Genomic DNA, 22,909 nt, shown 5'->3' on the forward strand with positions numbered 1-22,909 from the left:
GCTGGCTAAGCTAAGAACAGAAAAGAAAGAATGATAACAAAAAGCAATGGCCTTGATTGGCCATTAATTATAAACTTCCAAGATGGGTCTACCAAAAATCCACCTGTTGCATTCCACAGCAGCAGATAACCATTGTTTACATTTTGTCCCTGAGGCCTCTCAGCTCCCCAGGAAGAAAAAATCCTAAGAGAAGGATTTTACATGAAAAGATGTCTGCAACAGCCAATCCTGAGGGGAACCCTCCAAGAACAGAGAGCTGAAATGAGATCCAGCACTGACATCCATAGGGAGCTTCCTCCATCCCTGGGCTGCTGCCAGCCAGCTCCAGGGGCAGCAGCCTCAGGTGCACCCTCAGCACAGGCTCCCCAGGCAGGGACATCAATCTGCCCATCCTGTAAAACCTGACACCATCACAAAGTGTCACAGAGCCTTCTTTTACACTTGGCACTAAATCAGGTGACATTAAAAACCAGCAGATGAAGGATTCCTCATAAAGAGGCCCAACAGCAGCAACCTGAGCTCCAACATGTCCATGGCAGCTTTCTCACACCACAGGGAATCTCTGGGAAGTTTAAGAGCTTCAAATTAGCACACCAGGGAGTGAAAGATCACTTTGTGCAGCCAGTTGAGGATCACTCCTCCCAGTACCGTTAACATAAAAATCGGGAAAGTCAATTAAAATTTTTATTATGTGGCCTCAAATCATTCCCAAAAAACCCCTCAGCACTAAAAGGAAAACCCAAACTGAGAACAGTGAAGAGGTTCTTGCTGGAGTACTTTAGAAGCTGATAAAGCACTTGATGGTTTTAATTTAATCTGGAGCTGGATGACAAAGTTATTGAGGTCATGATTCTGACCTAAATCTTCCCTCTCCTACGTTCTGAGCCCAAACAAGACTGACACTAATTAAACAAAAAAAAAAAAAAAATCCCTCAGTTTCTTCTCTACAAGGCCAGGTTGAACAGGGCTTGGAGCAGCCTGGGATAGTGGAAGGTGTCCTTGCCCATGGCAGGGGTGGAATGAGATGAGCTTTAAGGTCCCTTCCAACCCCAATTATTCTGTGACTCTGTGATCCTTCTGTTCCTTGTTTTCAGGTTTTCAGAACCTTCATTATCCATGCCAGCCAGGAGTGATCAAACCTTAGCTTTCAGCTTCACATCCCTGGAAGCACAGGTCTGCAGGACCTAGGGATGGATGGGGCTGATTTCTTGAGGTGTTTGCATAACCAAATGTTTGCAGCAGCTCTTTCCAGAGGCACCAACCAAACCTTGCCTGGGGAAGAGCCACAGAATCCCAGGAGGGTTTGGGTTGGAAGGGACTGAAAATCCATCCAGTGCCACCCCTGCCATGGCAGGGACACCTTCCCCTGTCCCAGGCTGCTCCAAGCCCTGTCCAACCTGGTCTTGGACAAATCCCTCTTGTTCCCATGCTGGACCAAGGTCTGGGCCAAAGTCCTTTGGGGCTCCATGGATTTTGGTGGAAATGATGCTGAGCCCTGACATGAACTGCAGCCAGAGCAGGGATGGAGAAGAACCAGACTTCAAGGGAGATGAAGCATTTAGGTGGCCAACACAGAGCTTTGGTCTCCTTGACCTGCTCAATGACAGCAGCTTCAGAGCCTGATCACCACAGCCAACAATTTATCTTCCTGTTTGATTTATATTTTATCTGTTTAAATTTTATATGCAGCCATTGAAGAGCTCCATGAGCTTCCTGCAGCTGTTGGGACATTCCCACCAATCCCATCCCATCCCATCCCATCCCATCCCATCCCATCCCATCCCATCCCATCCCATCCCATCCCATCCCATCCCATCCCATCCCATCCCATTATCCCATCCCACACCTGACACCAGCATCTTCTCCCACATTCTAGGTGAGGTTTCTAAAAACAAATTCCCATTTCACCACCCCACATTTGGCTCCTAAGGAAATATTCCCCTCAACTTCCAAATGCCACAAGAGTGAGAACATTTTAAACCATCTTCACACAGAATCAAGAATCTTCCTGCAGTTTGGAGATGTTAAATCCAGAAAGAATCAATATAAAAAACATTCATCATTTTGTACAAATGCCTCAAGACTTTTTTCAAAACAAACCCACAGAAACCCAGGAAATATCCTTAAAATTCTGCCTTTTCCTCACACCTGTGTTCAATAGTTTGCACCATCCCTGAGGTGCCTCCTGCCACCTCGAGCACTCCTGTGGTGGTGAAATTATTGATAAGAGTTTGAGCAGAACAGTGTAAATCTGTTACTGAGGCTCTGATGTGCACCTTGCTAGCCCTGCCAGGGTGGGATGTGCTACAGGAATGTCTTGTCCCAGCAATGGGGATCCTCTTCCACCATTTTATGGCAACAGAGGTTATTCCCAAAGCTCTGCTCCTCTGGCTGTTCCAGAGTCTGTGTGCACAGAAGTTTCAGGCTGTGACAGTGCCCTGAAAGAAGTCTCAGAGGCTGGACTAAAAGAGGAAAGAAACAGCATTAATTTAATTAAAATTAAAAAAGCACTGAGTCTTTCTGCTTTTGAACACCATCATGGGATGAGGGCTGCAGGAAGTCCCATGGAAAAATCAACAGCTTGTGGTTTCTGGAATGAATAAATTAATATAATCATGATCCCACCCCAAATGAAAGCCCAGCCCCAGAGAGGGACAGCTCAGCCCCACCTGAGCTCTGGGAACACTTTAATTAAACACAAATGCCTCATTAGCAGCAGAACCTTCACTCCTGGGCCACATTCAGCAACCTGAACCCCTCTGTTTGTCCCATCCCCACCTCTGCATCATTCCCACACCTGGGATGAAGTTTGCTCTTTCCTAAGAACACTGCAAGAGCAAATTCCCATTTGTGAGGCTCACAAATTCCCATTTGTGAGGCTGAGGCAGCAGGTAATTGGGTGGGTTAATTAACATTATTTTCATCTTTATAAAAACCCTCAAACCTATCAGCCTTTTCATTCTTTCACAATCCATAACTCTCAAACCCCATTTCCTCCTCACAATGATCTTAATTCTAATTAAATGAGCTTTTGTCTTCCAGCAGCAGTAAAGATGAAGTGCCACATAAAACATCTGCAGCACAGCCATGACCAAAATCCACTTTTACCTAAAAGCTGGTGTTGGTTTTTAAATTTATTTTTGTTTTCCTTAGGGTTGGGATTGAAGGTGTTTGAGATGGTATTTTGTGTTTAGATTTAGATGTTTATTATTTTTATTTATAATATAGTTTTAGAAGTTGTGAGTTTTATAGTATTTTATTAATATGTTACAAAATTGTTTTGTATTTTGTATAAAACTGTATAAAATAGTTTTGTAAACTTATTTTTATAAGTTTTTTAAGGAAAAACAATTTAGTTAAGAATATATAATTATATTTAATATTTATTAAATTAAATATATATAATTACTTATAATTAATTAAATATATAATTATATTTAAATTATTTTTCTTTTTAACATAATAATTAATTATTTATGTTTTGTAATGTAGATTTTGTTTAATTATATAATATTATTTATGAAGAAGGTGAAGAAGAAGGTGAAGAAGAAGGATTCGGTTTTTGTTTTAAAGTTTTTATTTTTTTTACATACATAGTTTTATATATTAAAACTTTAAATAGTTTTATATATTAAAACTTTAAAACTGTTTTCTGATATGATATTATATATTTTTAATTAAATTAGATACTTATAATTTTAGTTTTATTATTTAACTTTAGAAGGTTTTTTATGGTTTTTAGGTTAAATGTAGTGGGTTTTTCAGGATTAGAATTTGTTAGTACAGAAAGTTTAATATTTTTAGTATTAGTAGTAGTAGTAGTAGTAGTAGTATTGGGAAGAGGCTTCCTGTCACCTCTGGAGCCACCTGAGGGCTCCTCCAGCCCCAGCACCCTCTGGGAGCTGCTTACTGAGGGAGCCTTGCAGCCTCTGCCCCACTGCTCTGCACAGCCACACGTGCAAAATGCAAAGAGAAAGTCAGGAAATTCAATATATTGTATATAATTCAATAAATAAATATATATATTCAATAAATAAATAAAAAATTCAATATATTGTAAATAATCCAGTCCATCCAGGGTGGTGGTGGAGTCACCACCCCTGAGGTGCTCAGAAAAGGAGTGGATGGGGCATCTTCCAGTGTTGGGAAGGATGAAAGTTTGACAAGAAAGTCTCACAGATATGTGTGCTTAGCAGAAAGATTTTTAAATGTAGAATCTGATGAAGGAATAGAGATGGAAGCAAGTTTTGATACAGAAGAAAAGAATTGCTGAGCCAGTCTCACTGGATAACCAAGGAGGCAAAGGGTGTGTTAGTTAGAAGGGGTTTTTATGGCTTAGAGCAAAGGATAAACCCACCCCAAACAAGAAGATGTTTTTACCAAGCAGAAAGAGAGCACAGGCAAACAAGGCAGCAAATGCTGCAAGTAGAGAAAAGGTCTCAGAATTTTCTACAGCAAGAAAACTGAGAAACAACTTCTAGCTTAAACTGTAATGTACTGACTTTTAGTGATTGGAGAACAGTGACATGAATATGGAAATTACAGTAGTTATGATAGGCTGTAGGTCAAACTTAAGGTATAGATTGGTTCTGGTGTATGAAGATGCTCAGCAAAGAAAAGTCTATAATGCATTGGAACCAAAACCAAAGGGTCTCCAGGCCTGCCTGCAGCTGGAGCTGACAGCTGTGGGCACAGCTCTGTCACCCACGACCCTGGACTGCTGTGACACCTTGGATGGAATAAACTGCATTTTGTATACAATAAACTGATTTTGGATACAATAAACTGCATTTTGGATACAATAAACTGCATTTTGAAGACCTGCTTGGAGTCCCACATCTCTCATTTCAGCTCTTACATCCCAGTGTGGGGCACCTGCTCAGGGCTGGACCTGGGGCTCTGGGAGAGCTTTTGCAGCCCCAGGGGCTCTGTGACTGCAGGGACAGCAGGAGCAGGCAGCAGAGCTCAGGTGTGACAATTCCTCCAGCAGAATGTGTGTCCAGCCCCTTTCCCTGCTCAGCTGGGTGTCCCTCAGCCCAGGGCTGCTCAGTGTTCACTCCCTGGCTGTGTTTAACAAAGCCTGGATGTGGCTCTGGGTGCCAGGGTTTAGTTGAGCTGTTGGGGCTGGGTTGGACTCTGTGATCTTGAAGATCTCTTCCAACCCAGTGATTGTGTGATTCTGTGGCTCCCGGGTGAGACCCAGGCCAGGAGAGCATTCATTGTTTTCCTGGAGCCATCAATACATCACAGCTGTAATTACAAATCCTGGGGCTGCCCCTGAAGCACCATCAGCACAAGGAGCCACAAACATCCAGATTTCAGCAGCTTTTTGACCAAAGTTGGTGTGACACAACCAAACCAGGGCAGGCAGGAAGAGCTGCTGGCTTTGGGGTTCACACCAGTGAAACAACAGGCTCCAGACCTCAATGAACCTCAAAGAAGCTCATGTTCTGGCAGTGGGAAATAAATCATTGCTGAAGATGTTAAAAAGCTGGATCCCACTGTGGATACCCCAGGACCAGGTCATCAATCTGCTGTTTCACAGCTTCTGCAGAGATCTCACTTGGATTTCCTACAGGACTCTGAAAGCATCAGCTTTCTTCCATTTTTTGTGGCCTCAAAGGTTTTCTGGACCCTCAGCAAACTCTGACCAATGCCTATCATTAATGTCTGGATAAATCCTGGCTGCATCTCCACAGCAAAGCCCATCCAGGCATGGAATGCAGGCACAGATCCCCTCCTGACACAGCTCAGCACCAGCAAATGCCACCAGCTCTGCAGGAGCTCACTCTGCTGGACATCAGGATCTCTGGGATGACCATTTTAATGCTCATTATCTGTCTGCCTCTTCTGGCAGAGCTAATTCAGACATGATCCATTACCCTGCAATCACAATTTCATTTCCTGCACAGAGGCAGGCAGGGCCTGGCAAGGAAAGCCTGGCTGTGAAACCCAGCTAGTGCTGAGACTGGGGGCATCTTTGGTATATCAGCATTTTAAAGGTTAAGGTGACAAAAATACAACAGCTGATGTATTGCAGACCCCAGGTATTACAGCAGCATTTCCCCCAGGGATTAAGGGAGGTTATTTCTCTCAGGATATTACTGGATAAAGCAGGAGCCTGGAGCCAGTTTGAGGCTGGGCCATATTTTAGACAAATTTCATTTCAAAGAGGACATCAGCTCTCTGCCTGGATAATCATATCTGGGGATTAGCCAGAAGAGAAATCTGCCCCAAAACATTCCCATATTCTATCTCCAGTCCCCATTGACTGTATTTGGTCACCTCTGGGCTTACCAGGCTGGAGCAGCTCTGGTGGGCAGGGAATTCCTCCTGGGGCTGCCACAGTCCCCATGCACCAAGAGTAAACCCCAAAATAGGGAATAAACTGCTTTACTTCCCTCCCACCCTTTTACCCTAAAGTATCTCTTAAAAACTAATGTACCTCTGTATTCTGTAATTTCCAAATTTCCTCTAATCCATGCATAATTACATGGAGCCTTGCACTGCATCCCTTCCATGCAAACACTGCTACCAAGTGCTGGATTTCAGAGCATGATGTGACAAAGAAATAACTGCAGTAATTATTTCTGCTCTGTGTGTGGGCACACAACAGGACAGCACGTGTCATTGGCTTCCTGTTGGGGACACTGCCCATTTATCTTCCTCCTGATCCTCCCCCAGTGCCTGCTGGCAATGTTATTTCAGTGCTTTGACATGAAAATGTTATTTCAGTACTTTTGCATGGTTTTCTTTAACATGGCTGGGAGGTTCCTGGGTGTCTCAGGGCTGTGTGGCTCCCTCAAACCCCTGGGGCCTCAGCACAGAATCCACATTTCAGGTGCTTCAACAAAAGTGTCTCCAGAACCCTGCTCTGATCTGTTTTCGTGTTCCTTCCACTCAGCAGTGCTCAGAGCTGAGGGGCAGATCCCTGGGATTGCCTGGCTGGGGATAATGGGGCATCCCCTGCTCCAGGGCACCTCCAAAAGGGATGTGAGGGGTGCACCAAGGTTGTGGGAACCCCAGATAAAAACCTCTCCCAGCTCCTCCTGCCGGTATTTGCCATCAGCTGAAATGCAGAGGTGTGATGCTCAATGCCCTGCCCAGATTTCAGCACCATCCCTACATTATTTTAAGACACAGCAAGTATCAGAACAACCCAACAGGACCTGCTGGCCAGCAGGAGCCAACTCCCAGAGCAAACCCTTCCCTCCTACAGCTGCACATCAGCAGCAGATTCACCCCAGGCAGCAGCCCTGGCTCTCAGCACCAAAGCAAGGGAAAATCTGGAGCTGTAAGAAGGGTCCAACATCCCTGTGACCCCATTTACTCCAGGCTCATTGGTAACCCCTGAACTGGTTCATACTGGAGAGCCTGGGGAAACACATCCTAAAGAACCAAAATCCTCCTGGTGTTGGTGCTGACCTCCCCACTCCATCTCTTCAAGAGCACCCAACCCTCCAGCTCATCACAGGAGCTTCCTCAGCTCAGAAACTCCTCAGCCCACCACCCTCTGCCTTCTCACCTGCCCTCACATCAAACACCTTCCAAAATCTAACCAACCAAACCTCCCCTTCCATCAAACACCTTCCAGAAACCAACATCAAACACCTTCCAAACACCAACCAACCAAACCTCACCTTCCCTGCCATAAAACACTTTCCAAAAACCAACATCAAACACTTTCCAAAACCCATCAAAACCTCACCTCCCTGCCATCACCTTCAAAGCCCATCCAAACCTCACCTCCCTGCCATCAAACACCTTCCAAAAAGCAACAACCAGCACCTTCCAAAAACCATCCAAACCTCACCTCCCTGCCATCAAACACCTTCCAAAAACCAACCAAACCTCACATCCCTGCCATCAAACACCTTCCAAAAACCAACCAACCAACCAAACCTCCCCTGCCACCAAACACCTTCCAAAAATCAACATCAAACACCTTCCAAAAACCAACCAAACCTCCCCTGCTATCACACCCCTTCCCCAAACCAAGGCTGTCCCTCCCCACGTGGCTCTGCCCCACTTGTCCTTGACCAGCCCCTAAGTGCATGACACAGACTCAAACCCCATTCTGTGAGCAGAACAGAGCAGAAGGTGTTACCAGACCTTTAAATGTCATATTGAGGGTCCAGTTTCCTCAAACACCTCCAGTGAGAGGTGTTGAAGCCCAGCCAGCTGCCAGGGTGGTGTCACAATCACAGGGGACACTCCCTGTGCCAAAGCTTTCCTGTATCTCCCAAGTGTACCACTTTAGTTCAATAAAAGAGTTTGTTCTTTGTGCCCTTTTATATTTACTGGCTGAGAAAGGTTCATCCCAGCAGTGTTGATCCACTTTTATCACCCTCCAGTGGCCCCAGCAGGAGCTGCCAGCAGCACTCTGCTCACACCTCACCTGCAAAGGCTCTTGGGTTCCTCAGCTCTGCCTTCTGCATGGCCCAGCCCTCCCTGAACAAGTCCAGCAGCAGAATTTGGTTAAAATAACTGTTTATTTGTCAAAGCCCTGACTTCTGTCCAGAATAAACTGACTCCAAACTAAACTAATTCCTCCACTGAGGGCTGAATGTGCTGCCTGGGACAAGGGAGCCAAGGGAGTAACAAGAAGTCTCTGTGTGAATGGGAACAGACCTAATTTCAGCTTCCAGGGATTATGTCAGGGACCAAAACAGAGTTGTTTGGGTTCAGGATTCCCACCAGGCAGGGATCTGCACTCCTGCAGCTGCTCTGTGCCTGAGGACAAGGCTTCTCCAGACAAACCATGGCAGGATCCAGGTGGATCGCACCCACCTGGCCAGACACCACTCCTGATCAGAGCATCACTGTCATGTCTGGGGGCTGTGAAGGGAAAACCTCTGAGCTGTGCACACAGAGCAGCCCCAGCTCCCACACACAGCCAGCTCCTCCCTCCCTCCTGCTCTTGCTTTGGGCTCATCCCACCCCTGAAGCCTGGCAGGGCTGGAGCACATTTGAGAGCTGCCAACCCTTCAGCTGGAGTGTTACAACAGCCTGAGACACATTTTTCCAAAGCTTGCCCTGGGAGGAGAGAACTCTGCACTGAGGAAAACACAGTGCTGTGCTCCATGGATCCACCTCAGGCCATCACACAGGAACCATCTCCTCATTCCTCCTGGTTTGCACAAACTGGGCACTGGGACTGAGGCACAGCCACTCTGTCACCTGCACTTCCACACAAGCCTGGAGAGATCTGCACAGCTCCTGCACCTCCCTGGTGGGTTTGTTACCAACACCCTTTTCCAAATCCCTGCACCCTTCCAGACCCTCCCTGGCCCATGTCACAGAGCTGGTGGGGGTTATGACATTGTCCCTACCTCTACAGGAGGCTTCCTCACTTCATCTTCCTGCATTTTCATAGAACCATGGAATGGTTTGGGTGGGAAGGGACCTCAAAGCCACACCTGCCATGGCAGGGACACTTCCCACTGTCCCAGGCTGCTCCCAGCCCTGTCCAGCCTGGCCTTGGGCACTGCCAGGGATCCAGGGGCAGCCCCAGCTGCTCTGGGCACCCTGTGCCAGGGCCTGCCCACCCTCCCAGGGAACAATTCCTGCCCAATATCCCACCTACCCCTGCTCTGTCTGAAGCCATTCCCCTTTCCCCTGCCACTCCAGAGTGCTGTGTGTCTGTTCCAGATTGCAATGCAAGATGTTTTCCATTACCCTCTGTATGGCAGATTACCTTTGTCAAGTGGGCAGTTTGCTTTATCTCTCTCTCTGAGTGACCACAATCACTCCTCCCTCGGGAGGGGACATTGCTGATAACAGCTATTGAATGTCCCTGCAGGGCTGATAAGAACTACAGCATCCCATTGGGAGGTGTGAGCCCAGAGGGAGGAGCCAAGCATTCCTACCCAGATATAATCCAGAGGTTTTGAGACACCAGCACGGCTTCTCCACTGGATTCCCCAGAGGAACAGCAGCTGCCTCTTCTCCCGCTGGATCTTCAGAGGAAGAATCCATCCTTCTCTGCAGGATCCCTGCTCCAGCAGAACCACCCCTGACACTGCAGGAGGGCTGAGCCACAATTCCAATGGGACTGCTGCCAACACCCTGACCCACAGGGTGTCAGGCTGGGTTCTGACTCTGGCAGTGTTGCTCTAGTGTACTGCATTGTTTACTTTATCCTTTTTTTTTTCTTCCCTATTAAAGAACTGTTATTCCTGCTTCCTTGTTTTTGCCTGAGAGCCCCTTAATTTAAAATATATAGCAATTCAGAGGGGTAGGGAGGGTTTACATTCTCCATTTCAGGGGAGGCTCCTGCCTTCCTTAGCAGACTCCTGTCTTTCCAAACCAAGACAGTGTCCCTGTCCAGCTCTCCCACAGGCTCCCTCAGCAGCTGCATGCCTCCCTGTCCCCTGATGCTGCTCAGTGAATATCCCCAGCCCTGCCCAGTGGATGTCCCCAGCCCCGTGCCAGCCCAGCCATACCTGATGGGCAGGGAGGGGTCCCCGGCGTCCCACCAGTCCTTGGGAGGGCTGATGTACATGCACCACAGCTCCCAGCTGTAGCCGTGGGCTGAGTTCTCGTAGCGCTGCACCTCGAAGTTGTCCTGCTTGATGTTGTCAATGGAGGGCAGGATCACCCTCTTCCTGTTCTCCTGGATCCGGGACAGCACTGGCTCTGCCCTGGGGGAAGGGGCAAAGCACAGACAGAGCCTCAGTTCACTGCAGCTCCACTCAGTTCCATCCCAATATCCCATCCATCCCTGCCCTCTGGTAGTGGGAGCCATTCCCTGTGTCCTGTCCCTCCAGCCCTCATCCCCAGTCCCTCTGCAGCTCTCCTGGGAGATCCCTTTGGTTCTGGAATCCACTCAGAGCCTTCTCCTCTCCAGCTCAACAGCTCCAACTCTCTCAGCTTGTCCTCACAGTCCTTCGTGCTCCTCCTCTAGACCCACTCCAGGTCCACGTTCTCCTTGTGATGGATACAAACCTGGTCCACAGGCTGGAAACTTTCCCTTCTGTAAAGCAAGGCCAGGAGAGGTGTGCTTGGTTCAAACCATGCCTGAACTAGACCAGACTTCCCCCAGATCCCAAAACCCTGGGCACAACAGGTACATTCTGGAAAGCAGGACTGTTTGAAGGGTCTTTTTTCCCTTGGGATGCAGTTTGATGACTCTGTAGCTAAAAATTTATCTCTGGGATGTGTTCAGAGCAGGAGGTGTGCTCAGCCTCACCTCTGCAGCTCCAGTCACCATGTGCCCTGGGGTCAGTGCCCACACCAGGGGGAATTTGGGGGACTGGCACTCCCAGTGCCCCCAGTAACAGCAGCATTTGGGAAACTCAGGGAGAGCCAAGCCCACACTGCAGAAATGTCTCCTCTCTACCCCCAGGAAAGAGCTTCAAGAGCTCAGTCAGCGGGAGCTCCACAGTGAATCAGGTGTGAGGATTTAGTGACCAGAAAATGGAATATTCAGCTGGGAATACAGATCCCAACATCACAAACAGCTCCTAAAATATCCCCTTCAGCTGCACTGTCATTAAAAAGGATTCAATAGCTGTGCACAACTCTGCCTTTAACAACTGCAAATAGGGATTTTTTGTGGCTGTTACTGTGTTCAAATGCAACACAAGTTTAGCTTCTTCCATCTCCACTTTTCTAAACATGGACCATTTACTTCTTACACTTGGTTAAAGGAAAAAAATCCCTTTCAGGCTCCTGTCATGACAAGACTCAAACTTAAGCCACTTGAGCTCAAATGTTCTAAACCTCCCTGAAAAACAATCCTTATGAAACACCTTTTGCTGTTCTGCACCTCTGCTCTTATTTCCAGCAGCAGAGAAACAAATCAATCCAGAGCATCTGAGCCTCCCACTCTGGGATCCAGCAATGGGAAACACTTTCTCCTTCATTCCCTTGCTGCCTGGGCTTTTTTCAACTTGCAGGAATTACTTAAGGCTAAGGGAATGGAAATCATCCTGAAAAACATAAATAGGGAGCAGGGAAAGCGCACACACAAAGAGAAGGAACAGAGAAGGATTACAGGGAACAAGGGCAAGGAAAAGTTCTCCTCATGCATTCCCACCATGCCATTCAATGCAGAAGGAATCCTGGAGAAGGATTACCAAGGCAGAGGACCTGTGTGTCATTTTATAGGGATACATGGGGACAGTGAGCCAGAGGAGACCTGTGTGCCAGATTCTGTAGGAATACATGAGGACTTAACAAGGCAGAGGACCTTTGTGTCATTCTGTACGGACACATGGGGACAATAAACCAGAGGACCTGGGTGTCATTCTATAGGAACACATGAGGACTTAACAAGCCAGAGGACCTCTGTGCTCTTCTGTAGGGACACTGTTGTATTGCACTAAATAGTTATTTAGTTGTCTGCACTGGGTGTTCGGTAATTTGCACTGCTCACATGATTTGTATCCTATTGGCCACATGGTTTCCCTCTTTTTTCCCTCCCAAGTTCAGCCCTGGTGGTCTCTCCCCTGGTTTACCCTTCCCCTCGCCCCTTCCCACTTGTATCCCATTGGTTGTGGTCCTCTTCCTCCACCCCCATTCCCCAGGTATAAAAGTCTCCTGCCATGAGGCAATGCCCTCTTTTCCCACCTGGGGAGTCACCGGAGTGTGAGTGTCTCCTCACAAGTCAATAAACAGAGGACATTTGTCCCCACATGGAGAAGAGTGCTTCCAATCTTTTGCTTTCGTCCATGTAAGATGGTGTGGGCTAGTTTGCACAGCTAGCTGGATTGGACTCAAACAGCCTGCCCAGACATGGTTCTTACAGGACACAAAGGAGGCGTGTTCCCCTGGTTAATACCCCCTCAGCAAGCCCCTGAGCACCTACCAGCCAGCAGTGAACTCCACGTGGGCATCAAAGAAGCCGGTGACCTGGCCCGTGGCAGCCTTCCAGCCCTCGATGCGCGCCCGGATCAGCCCTTCCCTCTTCTGGTTCCTCACCACCTTCACCAGCCCCGGGTAGCGTTTGTTCACGTACTCCTCCAGCGGCGCCTTCAGCTCCTCTGGGGACAGGGACACACAGCCGTAGGGTTGTGGCGTTACATTTTGGTTAAATGGTTTGCTCTGTCTCACCCCTCAGAAATGTATGGTTTGTTCCAGGCCTGTGACCCTCCCCTGCAGTGTCATGGAGCTGTAATGCCATTGGCCCGAGTTTGATTCCATGCCCACTTAGAATCCCCCTGTTAAACTGTGCGAGGGAGACCAGAAGCTCTCTTGGCACTTTGCTCTCTTGGCCCTTCTCTCCCTAAGCTTCCCTTCCCTTCCCTTCCCTTCCCTTCCCTTCCCTTCCCTTCCCTTCCCTTCCCTTCCCTTCCCTTCCCTTCCCTTCCCTTCCCTTCCCTTCCCTTCCCTTCCCTTCCCCTCCCTACCCCCCATTGTTATGTTGTGATTTTTCACCCCAGAACCTCGAGTCCGTCCCCTGATAATTCCCTGCCAGGTGTGTCAGTCACCTCTCCTTTCCCCTCCCAGCACTGTCTGTCAGTCCTGGCATTCCAGAAGGGCACTGAGTGATTGGCAGATTCAAAGGATGCCCTCCACCCCTGCCTGGGGGGCATTGGGCCATCCAGGTGTCCTTTGTCCCTTTGTCCGTCCCCTCCTGTCCCTGCTTGGTGGCTCCCTGCCCCTTCCCTGCCCCTCTCCCCGGGTTCAAAGGAGCAGCAACCACGGGCTCAGGGAGTTCTGTTGGAGCTGGTGCTGCATTCAGAGGCCTGAGGGCCAAAATAAAGCTCTGGATCCAAACCCTCCATCAGAACCAGCTCCTTTCCTTCACCATTGCCTTAAAGCTTCTCCACAGAGGGAAATCTGAGGAGCAGCCTCTGTTATGGGGGGAAGCTCCATCCCAGCACCACCAGAGCTCCTGCAGGCCTGGACTTGTCCCCACGGGCCCAGCTGCAGCTCCCAGCCAGCCTAAAGCGTCTGTGGGGTGAAACGCCACACACCCAGGCAGCCCAAAGTGTCTGTGGGGTGAAACACCACACACCCAGCCGGCCAAAAGTGTCTGTGGGGTGAAACACCACACACCCACCAGCCAAAAGTGTCTGTGGGGTGAAACACCACACATCCACCAGCCAAAAGTGTCTGTGGGTGAAACACCACAGTGCCACTATTTAGTTCAGCACCCCAAGGACCAGACAAGCTCAGGCACATCCCATCCAGCTATATTGGTAAATATTCCAATACCTTCTTCTCCCTCAGAAACCACACTGCTCCCAAGGGTGGGACCCCCAATAAACCCTTATCTAATTAGCAGCCTCAGGAGCTGTGTGGAGTCTCCTTGCCTGCCTGCTGCTACCAGTGAACACACAGATTAGGGGGCCCCAGGGACCCCCCTCAAACAAACTGCATCATCATGGGACAGTGACACAGCTCCCAGCTGGAACAAGCCCACGCTAGGCAGGGACTGGAGCACTGGGGAACACCCTGCACCCACTGAGGGACTCTCCCAAATCCCCTGGGCTCCATCTGCACAAGAGGGACCGAGCACAACCCACACAGGAGAGGCTCAGGGTGTCCCAGAGTCACTGAGGAGCCCATGGGCCACCTCAGACACTTACAGTGCTCTGCACTAAAAGAAATGGAACTGAAACACAAAGATGGAAAAACATCACCCATGGCCAGCAAACAGCAGCACTCTGAACTCTTGTGGAGGTTTGAGCTGAAAGCACTGCTAGAAATGCTGCAAAACCCACCCAAAGTGACTCAAGTGACATCAAAACCATGTGTGAGCTTCACTGCCCTCTTCACTCAGCCTCACCACTGCAGCCTTGGCACTTGCTGTTTGTTTTGCCACCAGAAAAGTTGAAATTCCCCTTTCTTTTGTGAGGGGATGAAAGGGATTCTGGCTTTGTTCAGAATATCCTCCCACCACGTATCTGGTGTTCACTGCAGCTCATTGCCCTGTGCTGCTCTCCCAGGCCTGACACCCTGAGGGACCTGCAGACCTCAGCAGCACAGAAATCCTCCAGAGTACAAGATCTGAGCATGAAAGACCCAGAGGGCTTTGAAGGTGGAAGCAGATGGAAGGTTACAATAAAGGATAAACACCAGTGTGTTTTTCCAACCCTTTGGAAAAGGGAGCCAGAGGAGCCTCAGTCCTTTCAGTGCCTGTTGCACCAGCTCAATGCACAAAGGTCTGCTGGAGAGAGCAGCTCTGAAAGCTCAGCAAAGCCACTGGGCACCAACACAAACTCTTAACTCCATGAAAGCAGCTCCTGAGAGTATCTTTCATCCCTATGAGCCTTCAGGACTGCAGAAAATGAAGATATGATCCGTGACCTCAAATTATAGTCTGCTACCCTTCACTGCACTCTCTCTCTCTCTCCTGGAATAAAAATAAAGAGGAGGAAAAAAAAGTCACCATTAATCATCCACATGGTAAAATCCTTGAGACACACGAGCAGGTATGGGGTCCCACATGAAGGAAACACACAATGGAGAGCAAAGAGTAAACAGCAAGTCTCATCTGCTTTGAAATCTTCAAAGGAAAAGGATTTTCTGTTCCCTTCCCTGCCACGCCTCCAGCCTGGCACAGCAAATGTGCTTTCTCCACGCTGCCTTTCTGGGATGCTTCCCTCACATCTCCATTTCCCCAAAGTCTCCTTTCTCTTTTATGCTGAATTGGGAATAAAAAGAATAAAGCAAATGAGCCCCTTCCTCAGTTCAAAGCATCTACCTCACACACATCCATAACTCAGCAACTTCCATTTCATGCTGAGCGCTCAGAGCAGAACCAGGATTTTATGGAGACAACTCTCCCCAATGGTTTTAGGGAGGTGAAGACACCGATTTTTTGGACAGATGAAGCCCCACAAGCCCAGCACTTGGCATCTCACGTGGCTTTGGAGCAGGTAAGTCAGTAAAGCAGCAGAGCACTGCACCAGAGTGATTCAAACGACTTTCACATTGGAGGTGGAGCCCCAGTGGAAGGAAAACCTGAGAACTGCCCTGGGGACTTGTCTGAGCAGCTCAAAGCTCCAGTGGAACAGAGGAGCTGGAATGTCACAGCTCACAGGGAGCACAGGGTCAGCCCAGCATGGGACAGCAGCTCCTCAGGATGTCCCCAGAATGTCCCCAGGCAGCCACAGCCACTCCCTGCTGTGTCCTGGTGCCAGCAGGGGCACAGGGACCTGGGGGAGCAGGGAAACACAGCAGCACCTGTGCCATGGCACCAGGGATGTGATGGCACCACTCTGACCCTGCTCACTGGCACAGGGCAGGGCCTGTCCTGCCCACAGCTGGGACACAGGTGTCCCCAAGGGCCTGTCCCATAGTGTGTGACACAGGTGTCCCCAGGGCCCTGTCCTGCCCATAGTGTGGGACATAGGTGTCCCCAGGGCCCTGTTCCATAGTGTGTGACACAGCTGTCCCCAGGGCCCTGTCCTGCCCATAGTGTGGGACATAGGTGTCCCCAGGGCCCTGTTCCATAGTGTGTGACACAGGTGTCCCAAGGGCCTGTCCTGCCCACAGCTGGGACACAGGTGTCCCCAGGTGCCCTGTCCCATAGTGTGTGACACAGCTGTCCCCAAGGCCCTGTCCTGCCCACACTGTGGCACACAGGTGTCCCCAAGGCCCTGTCCCACAGTGTGTGACACAGGTGTCCCCGGGGGCTGCTGCCCCCCTGGAGCAGCTCTCAGAGGCACAGGCAGTGCCCACAGTGGGAAATGCAGTTCCAGGCCCTCTCTCCAAGGCTTTCCTGCACAGCCTCACAGGGATTGCCACGTTTGCTCCCTGCCTCTGCTCTGCTCAGGCTCAGCACACAGCACACAGCTTTGGGGAGAGCTGATATTCCTGAGCTGGGCCAGCCTAACCCTTCTGAGCTGTTCTGCAGCTCTGGGAGGAGAGGGCACAGAGCACAGCCCTGTTCTGCTGTGATCACACACATCCCTGGCTTTTTATACTGAGAACTGTGAGTACTTTATTTACAATAATTTTCCAATACCTATCACCTATGTCAGACAGTCTGTCTCTACTCTAAACCAATCCAGAAGTGTCACCATCACAGCAGAAGATGGAGGCCAAGAAGAAGGAGAAGGACAGGACATGCCCAGATTCCTCCATCTTGCCTCTTGAACCCCCATTCTAAATCCCCAAAATTCTACTTTTTCACCCTGTGACAAACTCGCTATCATTCTACTCAAACTCTTGTGGCTTGTAAATCTTCACACAAAGTTGGTAATTGTGTCCATGGGCTAAAATCAAAGGCACAGGTGTTTGTGACTCTGTGCCAAGGCCTCTGAGCCCCTGACAGGGTCTGGAGCCTCCAGGGCAGCCAGAGCAATGTCCTGGGTCCTGACAGTTGGGAGGCCTGGAACAGAACTCCAGGGGTTTGTGACTTGCACCAAGGGACAGCAGCAGAGAGCAGCTGTCACACACAGGGGCAGCCTGGCCCTTGGATCTGCTCCTCCCAGGCCTCCACACAAACCCCAGCAGGGACAAAGCCCCTCCAGCTCAGGGACTCGCTGCCATTGCCACCACAGGGCTGACAGTGACAACATCCACAAGAGGCTGAGCAAGATAGCCAGCCTGGTGGTCAGGAACTGGGACTCTGCATGTAAAAAGCTCAGGAGCCAGGATGGGAACAGAGCAGTGGCCCAGCTCCCCTCCTGCTCCCTGACCAGAGGAGCACTCCTGAGGATTCCAGTGGTGAATCCACAGGCATCGTAGACATCTTTTTGTGAAAATCCTTTCTTAGGATTTTTTCCCTTCTGAGAAGCTGAGAGGCCTCAGAAACAAAATGTAAACATTGATTATCTGCTGCTGTGGAATGCAACAGGTGCATCTGTGATTGGCTCATGTGGATGTTTGGGATTAGTGACCAGTCACGGCAGAGCTGGATATCTCTCTCTCTCTCTGTCCAAGCCACAGACCTTTGTTTTCATTCCTTTCTATTCTTAGCTTAGCTAGGCTTCTGAGATGAAACTTTTCCTTCTATTCTTTTTAGTATAGTTTTAATGTAATATATATATATCATAAATAATAAATCAACCCTTCTGAACATGGAGTCAACATTCTTGTCTCTTCTCTCACCTGAAAACCCCTGTGACCACGGTCACACACAGGGGCTGCACAGCCAGGAATTCACTCCAATCCAGCACTGCCCTGCAGCCTGGAGACTCCCTTCCCTCCTGCACCCCATGGCTCTGCTCCCTCACACACTCAGGCATCCTCTGAGGAGCTGGAGCCTCCCTCAGAGCACAGCACCCCTGTTTATTCAGGATGCACTCTGGAAGGTTTGACCTCTGCCATTGCTTCCCAGCAAGATTGCAGAGAGAAATGCTACTGAAAATGCCAAAAGGTTCAATTTCCATCCTGCCTTTTGTTCTCCATCTGTCCCTATTGATCTTCCCTGAAGGGCAAGTGCAAGGAACTCTAATCCTATGGACCTGTTGCTCCATTAAAAGCCCAGCTGCAATGACTTATGTTATCTGTTACAAACTGTTTGGTCACCTACACGAGCTGGAAAGTGGGGCTGCAGGGAAATGGAACCACCTGGTACCAAGGAAGTTAACCTCACTATAGACACCAGCCCATGCAAGCACAGAAACATCCACTGATCCACCCTGTCTGAGGCTAAAAGATGTGTCTGGGGGTGTGCATTCTATCCCCATCTGTCAGAGCTGGGGCAGCTCTCTGCTGTCCATGGGGCAGTTGTTTCTTTATCTCTCCCACAGCCAACCCTCCCTCCAGCAGATCTCTGCTGTCCATGGCCACTGAGTGTCCCTGCAGGGCTGATCCAATGCCAGCATCCCACGGGGAGATGCTCCGCCCAGGGGAGGAGCCAAGCATTCCTGCCTGGATCCAATCTGAGCCTGGCACAGCACAGCAGCCTTTGCCCCCTGCACTGCCAGAGGAGCAGCTTTCTGCTGCCCTGCATGGCCAGAGGGAGCCCAGGCCCATCTGCAGCAGCCCTGGAGCTGCAGAGGAAAACTCCCCCCTTGTGCAGGATCCCTGCTGCAGCAGAGCCACAGCTGGCACTGCAGGAGGGCTGAGCCCCCCTGGGATGGGGCTGGGACACCTCCCTGACACACAGGGGCAGGGACTGCTCTCACTATGGCAGGGGTTTGTTTTATTTTTCTGTACTATTGCCTTTGTATTTTAAACTTTCCTAATAAAGAATTGTTATTCCTATTCCCATATCTTTGCCTGATGGCCCTTAATTTCCAAATTATAATAATTCAGAGGGAGGGGCTTTGCATTTTCCATTTCAGGGCAGGCTCCTGCCTTCCTTAGCAGACACCTGGCTGTTCAAACCCAGACACATCCCCACCCCAAATCCTGCCCAAACCTCTCCACATGCTGTGGTAGGCCCCAGAACTAAAGGTGGGAACTGCCTGTAGCCACACAGAGAGAGGAGCAAAGACCAGAAGCAGCACCAGAGAAGCTCAAGGTTTACCAAGAGCAGGGAGTTCCTTGGGCAGCACTGGCCAGGTGTCCTTGGGAGAGGACCACACCTCCACACCCCTAAGGAAAACATCCTTGTGTTTGCCAGACTCAGATGGGTGGGGAAAGCCTACAGAGCCAAGGTGTTATCAGAAACATGGAGGGGTCAGGGCTGGGAGTGCTCCAGGCCATGGGAGACCCCAAGCACCCCTGTCTCACTTTGTCACCTGCCCGAAACTCCAAAGCAATCAGGGCTGGGATTTCTGCAGGAAATCATTAGAGCAGCTCCTTCAGCAGGCAATAAATACATGTGAACACTTTTCAGGAGACTTAGAACCAGGAGAGTCTCTGAAGGTTTTCACCTGCAGCTGGACAAAAGGAAACTGTGACAGGGGAGCAAGGGATGAGTCAACTCTCCCAGGGAAAGCTGGTCCCAGTCAGGGCATGCAGCTCCAGCCTCTGCTCATTTAGATCAGCAAACCTCAAAGAGAATCAAGAATACCCTGAGCTGGAAGGGAGCCACAAGGACCATGGATCCCAGCTCCTGTCCCGCACAGGCACCCGAGCTGTTATAGGTGGATAAAGAGATGATTGGCTGTCGCAATTAAAAGATAACTATTGTGTGAATATTCAGAAAAGCTTTAGTGATGTATAGTTATGTTATTGTAGTTTAGATGCCCTCTGTTCTCCCCACAGTTCCCTTTCCCCCTGTATTGCTGCCATCACACAGCCTGGGCTGTCCAGCACAGGTACAAAGAAGCTGCACAGGTGTCCCTGGCATGGGGCAGGTGGGAATGGAAAAGCTTGGGGGTGCTCAGGGGGTGGGCAGGGCAACACCTGAGCTCCAATCCAGGTACAAAGCAGTCTGCACTGATAAATGGCACAGAAGAGCTGACTGACAGACTCTGGGAGGGGCCAGGGCTGGCTGATGCAGCCCCCAGGGGTATAAAAGACTGAGCATCCAGCTTGAAGATGAACTGGCCATGTGGTATCTATGAGGGCAGCTCCCAGCACTGTGAATTTTTCCTTAATATAGTCATTTTGTTGTATTTTTGTCAAGGTTTTATAAACCTTTTTAAATTTTCAAAGTCAGCAGTTGTCTCTCACCCCAACAAACCCACCCTGTGCTGCTCTGCTGCTCTCCTCACAGAGCCTCAGAGCTGAGCACCAGTGGGACAGCCCAGGTCAGCTCCAGTGAAACAACAGCCCATGCTCAGGCTGCATCAGATCCTGCTCTCAGCTCCTGTTAAACACCCCATGCTCCAGTTAAACAACACTCCATGCCCCAGTTAAACAGCCCATTCTCCAGTTAACCACCCCATGCTCAGCCTGGGAAAGGCTGGGATGTGGCTCAGCTCCTGCAGCTCCCTCTGAGCCCAAACACCCAGGCAGCTCCCAGGAGGTCGAGGCACAGGTGCTGCTGCTGCTGCTGGAATGAGCACAACAAGGAGGGGATCCCTGGAGTGCCAGACCCAGGCAAATTACAACCCTGAGCATGTCTCCCCTGGTGAAGCCAGCCCCTTTAAACAGCCTTTTATCCAGAGGGTTTCCTGTATTCCGAGAGGTTTGCTTTTCAAAGAGATGTTATCCCAGATTAAAAACGCTAAAAGACACAACAACAACTAAAAAAAAAAGCAGGTGATGATTAAGCAACAGAGTCAGACAAAGTGTGCAGCTGTGAGATAACAGAGCATCTCAGGGGCACGTGGCTGCATCCTCCCCCAGCCAGGGAACCTCGTTATCACTCCCAAACACAACCTGCACACTGCCTTTGGAACTACAGCCCTGCAACAAGCACAAACAAAAGCAGCCTCCAAAAGAGTCTTTATGAAGTGTAATGTGCAGCTCAAGGGAGAAGGGGGTTCAAGCTACAACTCCCCAAGCTTGCTCCTTCAAGGAGGGATTTTTTTCCCCGTTACATTACATTGGCATCTTTTATCTATTTACAGCTCAGACATAAAGCATCAGAATGCTGGTGTTCATTAACTTTAATCTCTCACTGCACACTTTTGTGTTGTGCTGTGCTGTTGTACAACAAAGCTGAGAGCAGGGAGTGCCTAATGAGGCTTCAAAGCTCTTTGTTCCAGCCTGAAAACCTCACGCCAGCACCAGGCTTTGCTCCTGGCTGTCACAGCTCTGCCTGGGGGGCACAGAGCCAGGTGGGCAGGGCAGGGAGCTCTTGCCTTTGGGCTAATATTAAAGCTTGATTTGGAAATCTCTGTTAATATTTGGTGCTTTGTTCTTCAGTTACCCAGAATTGCTGTGGTTCCTCTTCCCTCCTGACAAACCCACACAAAGCCCAGCCAGGAACTGTCCTGAGCCTTCAGCAACTTCCCAAAGCTGCTTCTGGTGACCCAGGGGACAGCACAGCTCTGGGCTTGGGCACTGCTCCCTGGAGCCAGCCTTCTCTCAGGTTACACAGCTGAGCCTCCAAAGGCTTTTCCTGGGCTGCAGCCACAGGAATTGTCCCTCACTCCCACTCAGCTGTTCCCACCGAGGCTGAAGAAATTCCTTCTTGTTCAATCACAGCCTCCAAAGTCACACCCACACAGCCCCATCCTCTGCCTGATCCTCCAGGATTCATCTCTAAATCTGAGAGCTCATGAGGAACTATTTTCCTGTAATTATTTTCCTGTAGAAGCCAAATCTATTTATTATGATGACTTTGTTTGTAATATCCAAAGCATCAACTCCATGCTGCTGCTGTTGCTGCTCAGAATGATTGCCCACCATTAGTGGGAAGTCTGTGACAATGTTATTGCCATTAATAATTCCTGGCTGTCACTGCAGCTCCTCCAGGATGCTGAGAGGGAGCACATGGTCCCAGAGATACGTTCTGGTTTGTATCATTTCTTTTACATGAGAAAAGTAGATTATTACACGCTTGGGAGGAGCTCTTCATAAACATCTGCCAAGTTACCTCATTATCTTCCTTCAAATCCCTCCTTAAAAATCTCATTTGTCATGAGGCCTGCAAAGCCTCAGCAGCAGAACAGTGGCATTATGAACTCACCCTCCCAGCTGATGGCACCACCTCAGCCCCCACCCCACTCTGCTGGTGCACCCAACCTTTCTGAGGGCAGAACTCCTGAGGGATGTCCAGCCCTCAGCACAGCCCTGGGCCACCACGGGGGACCCTGGACACTCCTGATTGCAACCAAAGCACCCTCGGGGTGGGATACAGCCTAGCTGTGCTGGGACACTGGGATTTTCCCACCCTGTGCCCAGGATGTTGGAACTTGTGTCCATCAGATGGGGTCATCTCCCTGCCTCTCCCTCCCTGGTGCTGTACAACACTCCAACACAACCCCCCACCATGCAACACAACCACCCAACACTGCAACACAACCCAACACTGCAACACAACCCAACACTGCAACACAGCCCCAACATTCCAACACAGCCCAACACTACAACACAGCCCAACACTGCAACACAACCCCAACATTGCAACACAACCCAACACTGCAACACAACCCAACACTGCAACACAACCCAACACTGCAACACAACCCAACACTGCAACACAGCCCCAACACTGCAACAC

The 22,909-nt window shown here is 49.7% G+C and overlaps 1 protein-coding gene across 1 annotated transcript in view; it reads right to left on the reverse strand.

The window, feature by feature from the left end:
* GALNT17 (polypeptide N-acetylgalactosaminyltransferase 17) overlaps positions 1 to 22,909 on the reverse strand; it is a 244,427-nt gene that overhangs the window by 129,290 nt on the left and 92,228 nt on the right. Inside the window, exons 4-5 of the mRNA XM_058817710.1 lie at positions 12,812 to 12,986; positions 10,446 to 10,643 (exon numbers count right to left, since the gene is read on the reverse strand). Coding sequence (XP_058673693.1) covers positions 10,446 to 10,643; positions 12,812 to 12,986 — 373 coding nt within the window. The remainder of the gene's footprint in view (positions 1 to 10,445; positions 10,644 to 12,811; positions 12,987 to 22,909) is intronic.

Source organism: Ammospiza caudacuta, chromosome 20 (assembly GCF_027887145.1).
Source record: "Ammospiza caudacuta isolate bAmmCau1 chromosome 20, bAmmCau1.pri, whole genome shotgun sequence".
Lineage (NCBI taxonomy): Eukaryota > Metazoa > Chordata > Aves > Passeriformes > Passerellidae > Ammospiza > Ammospiza caudacuta.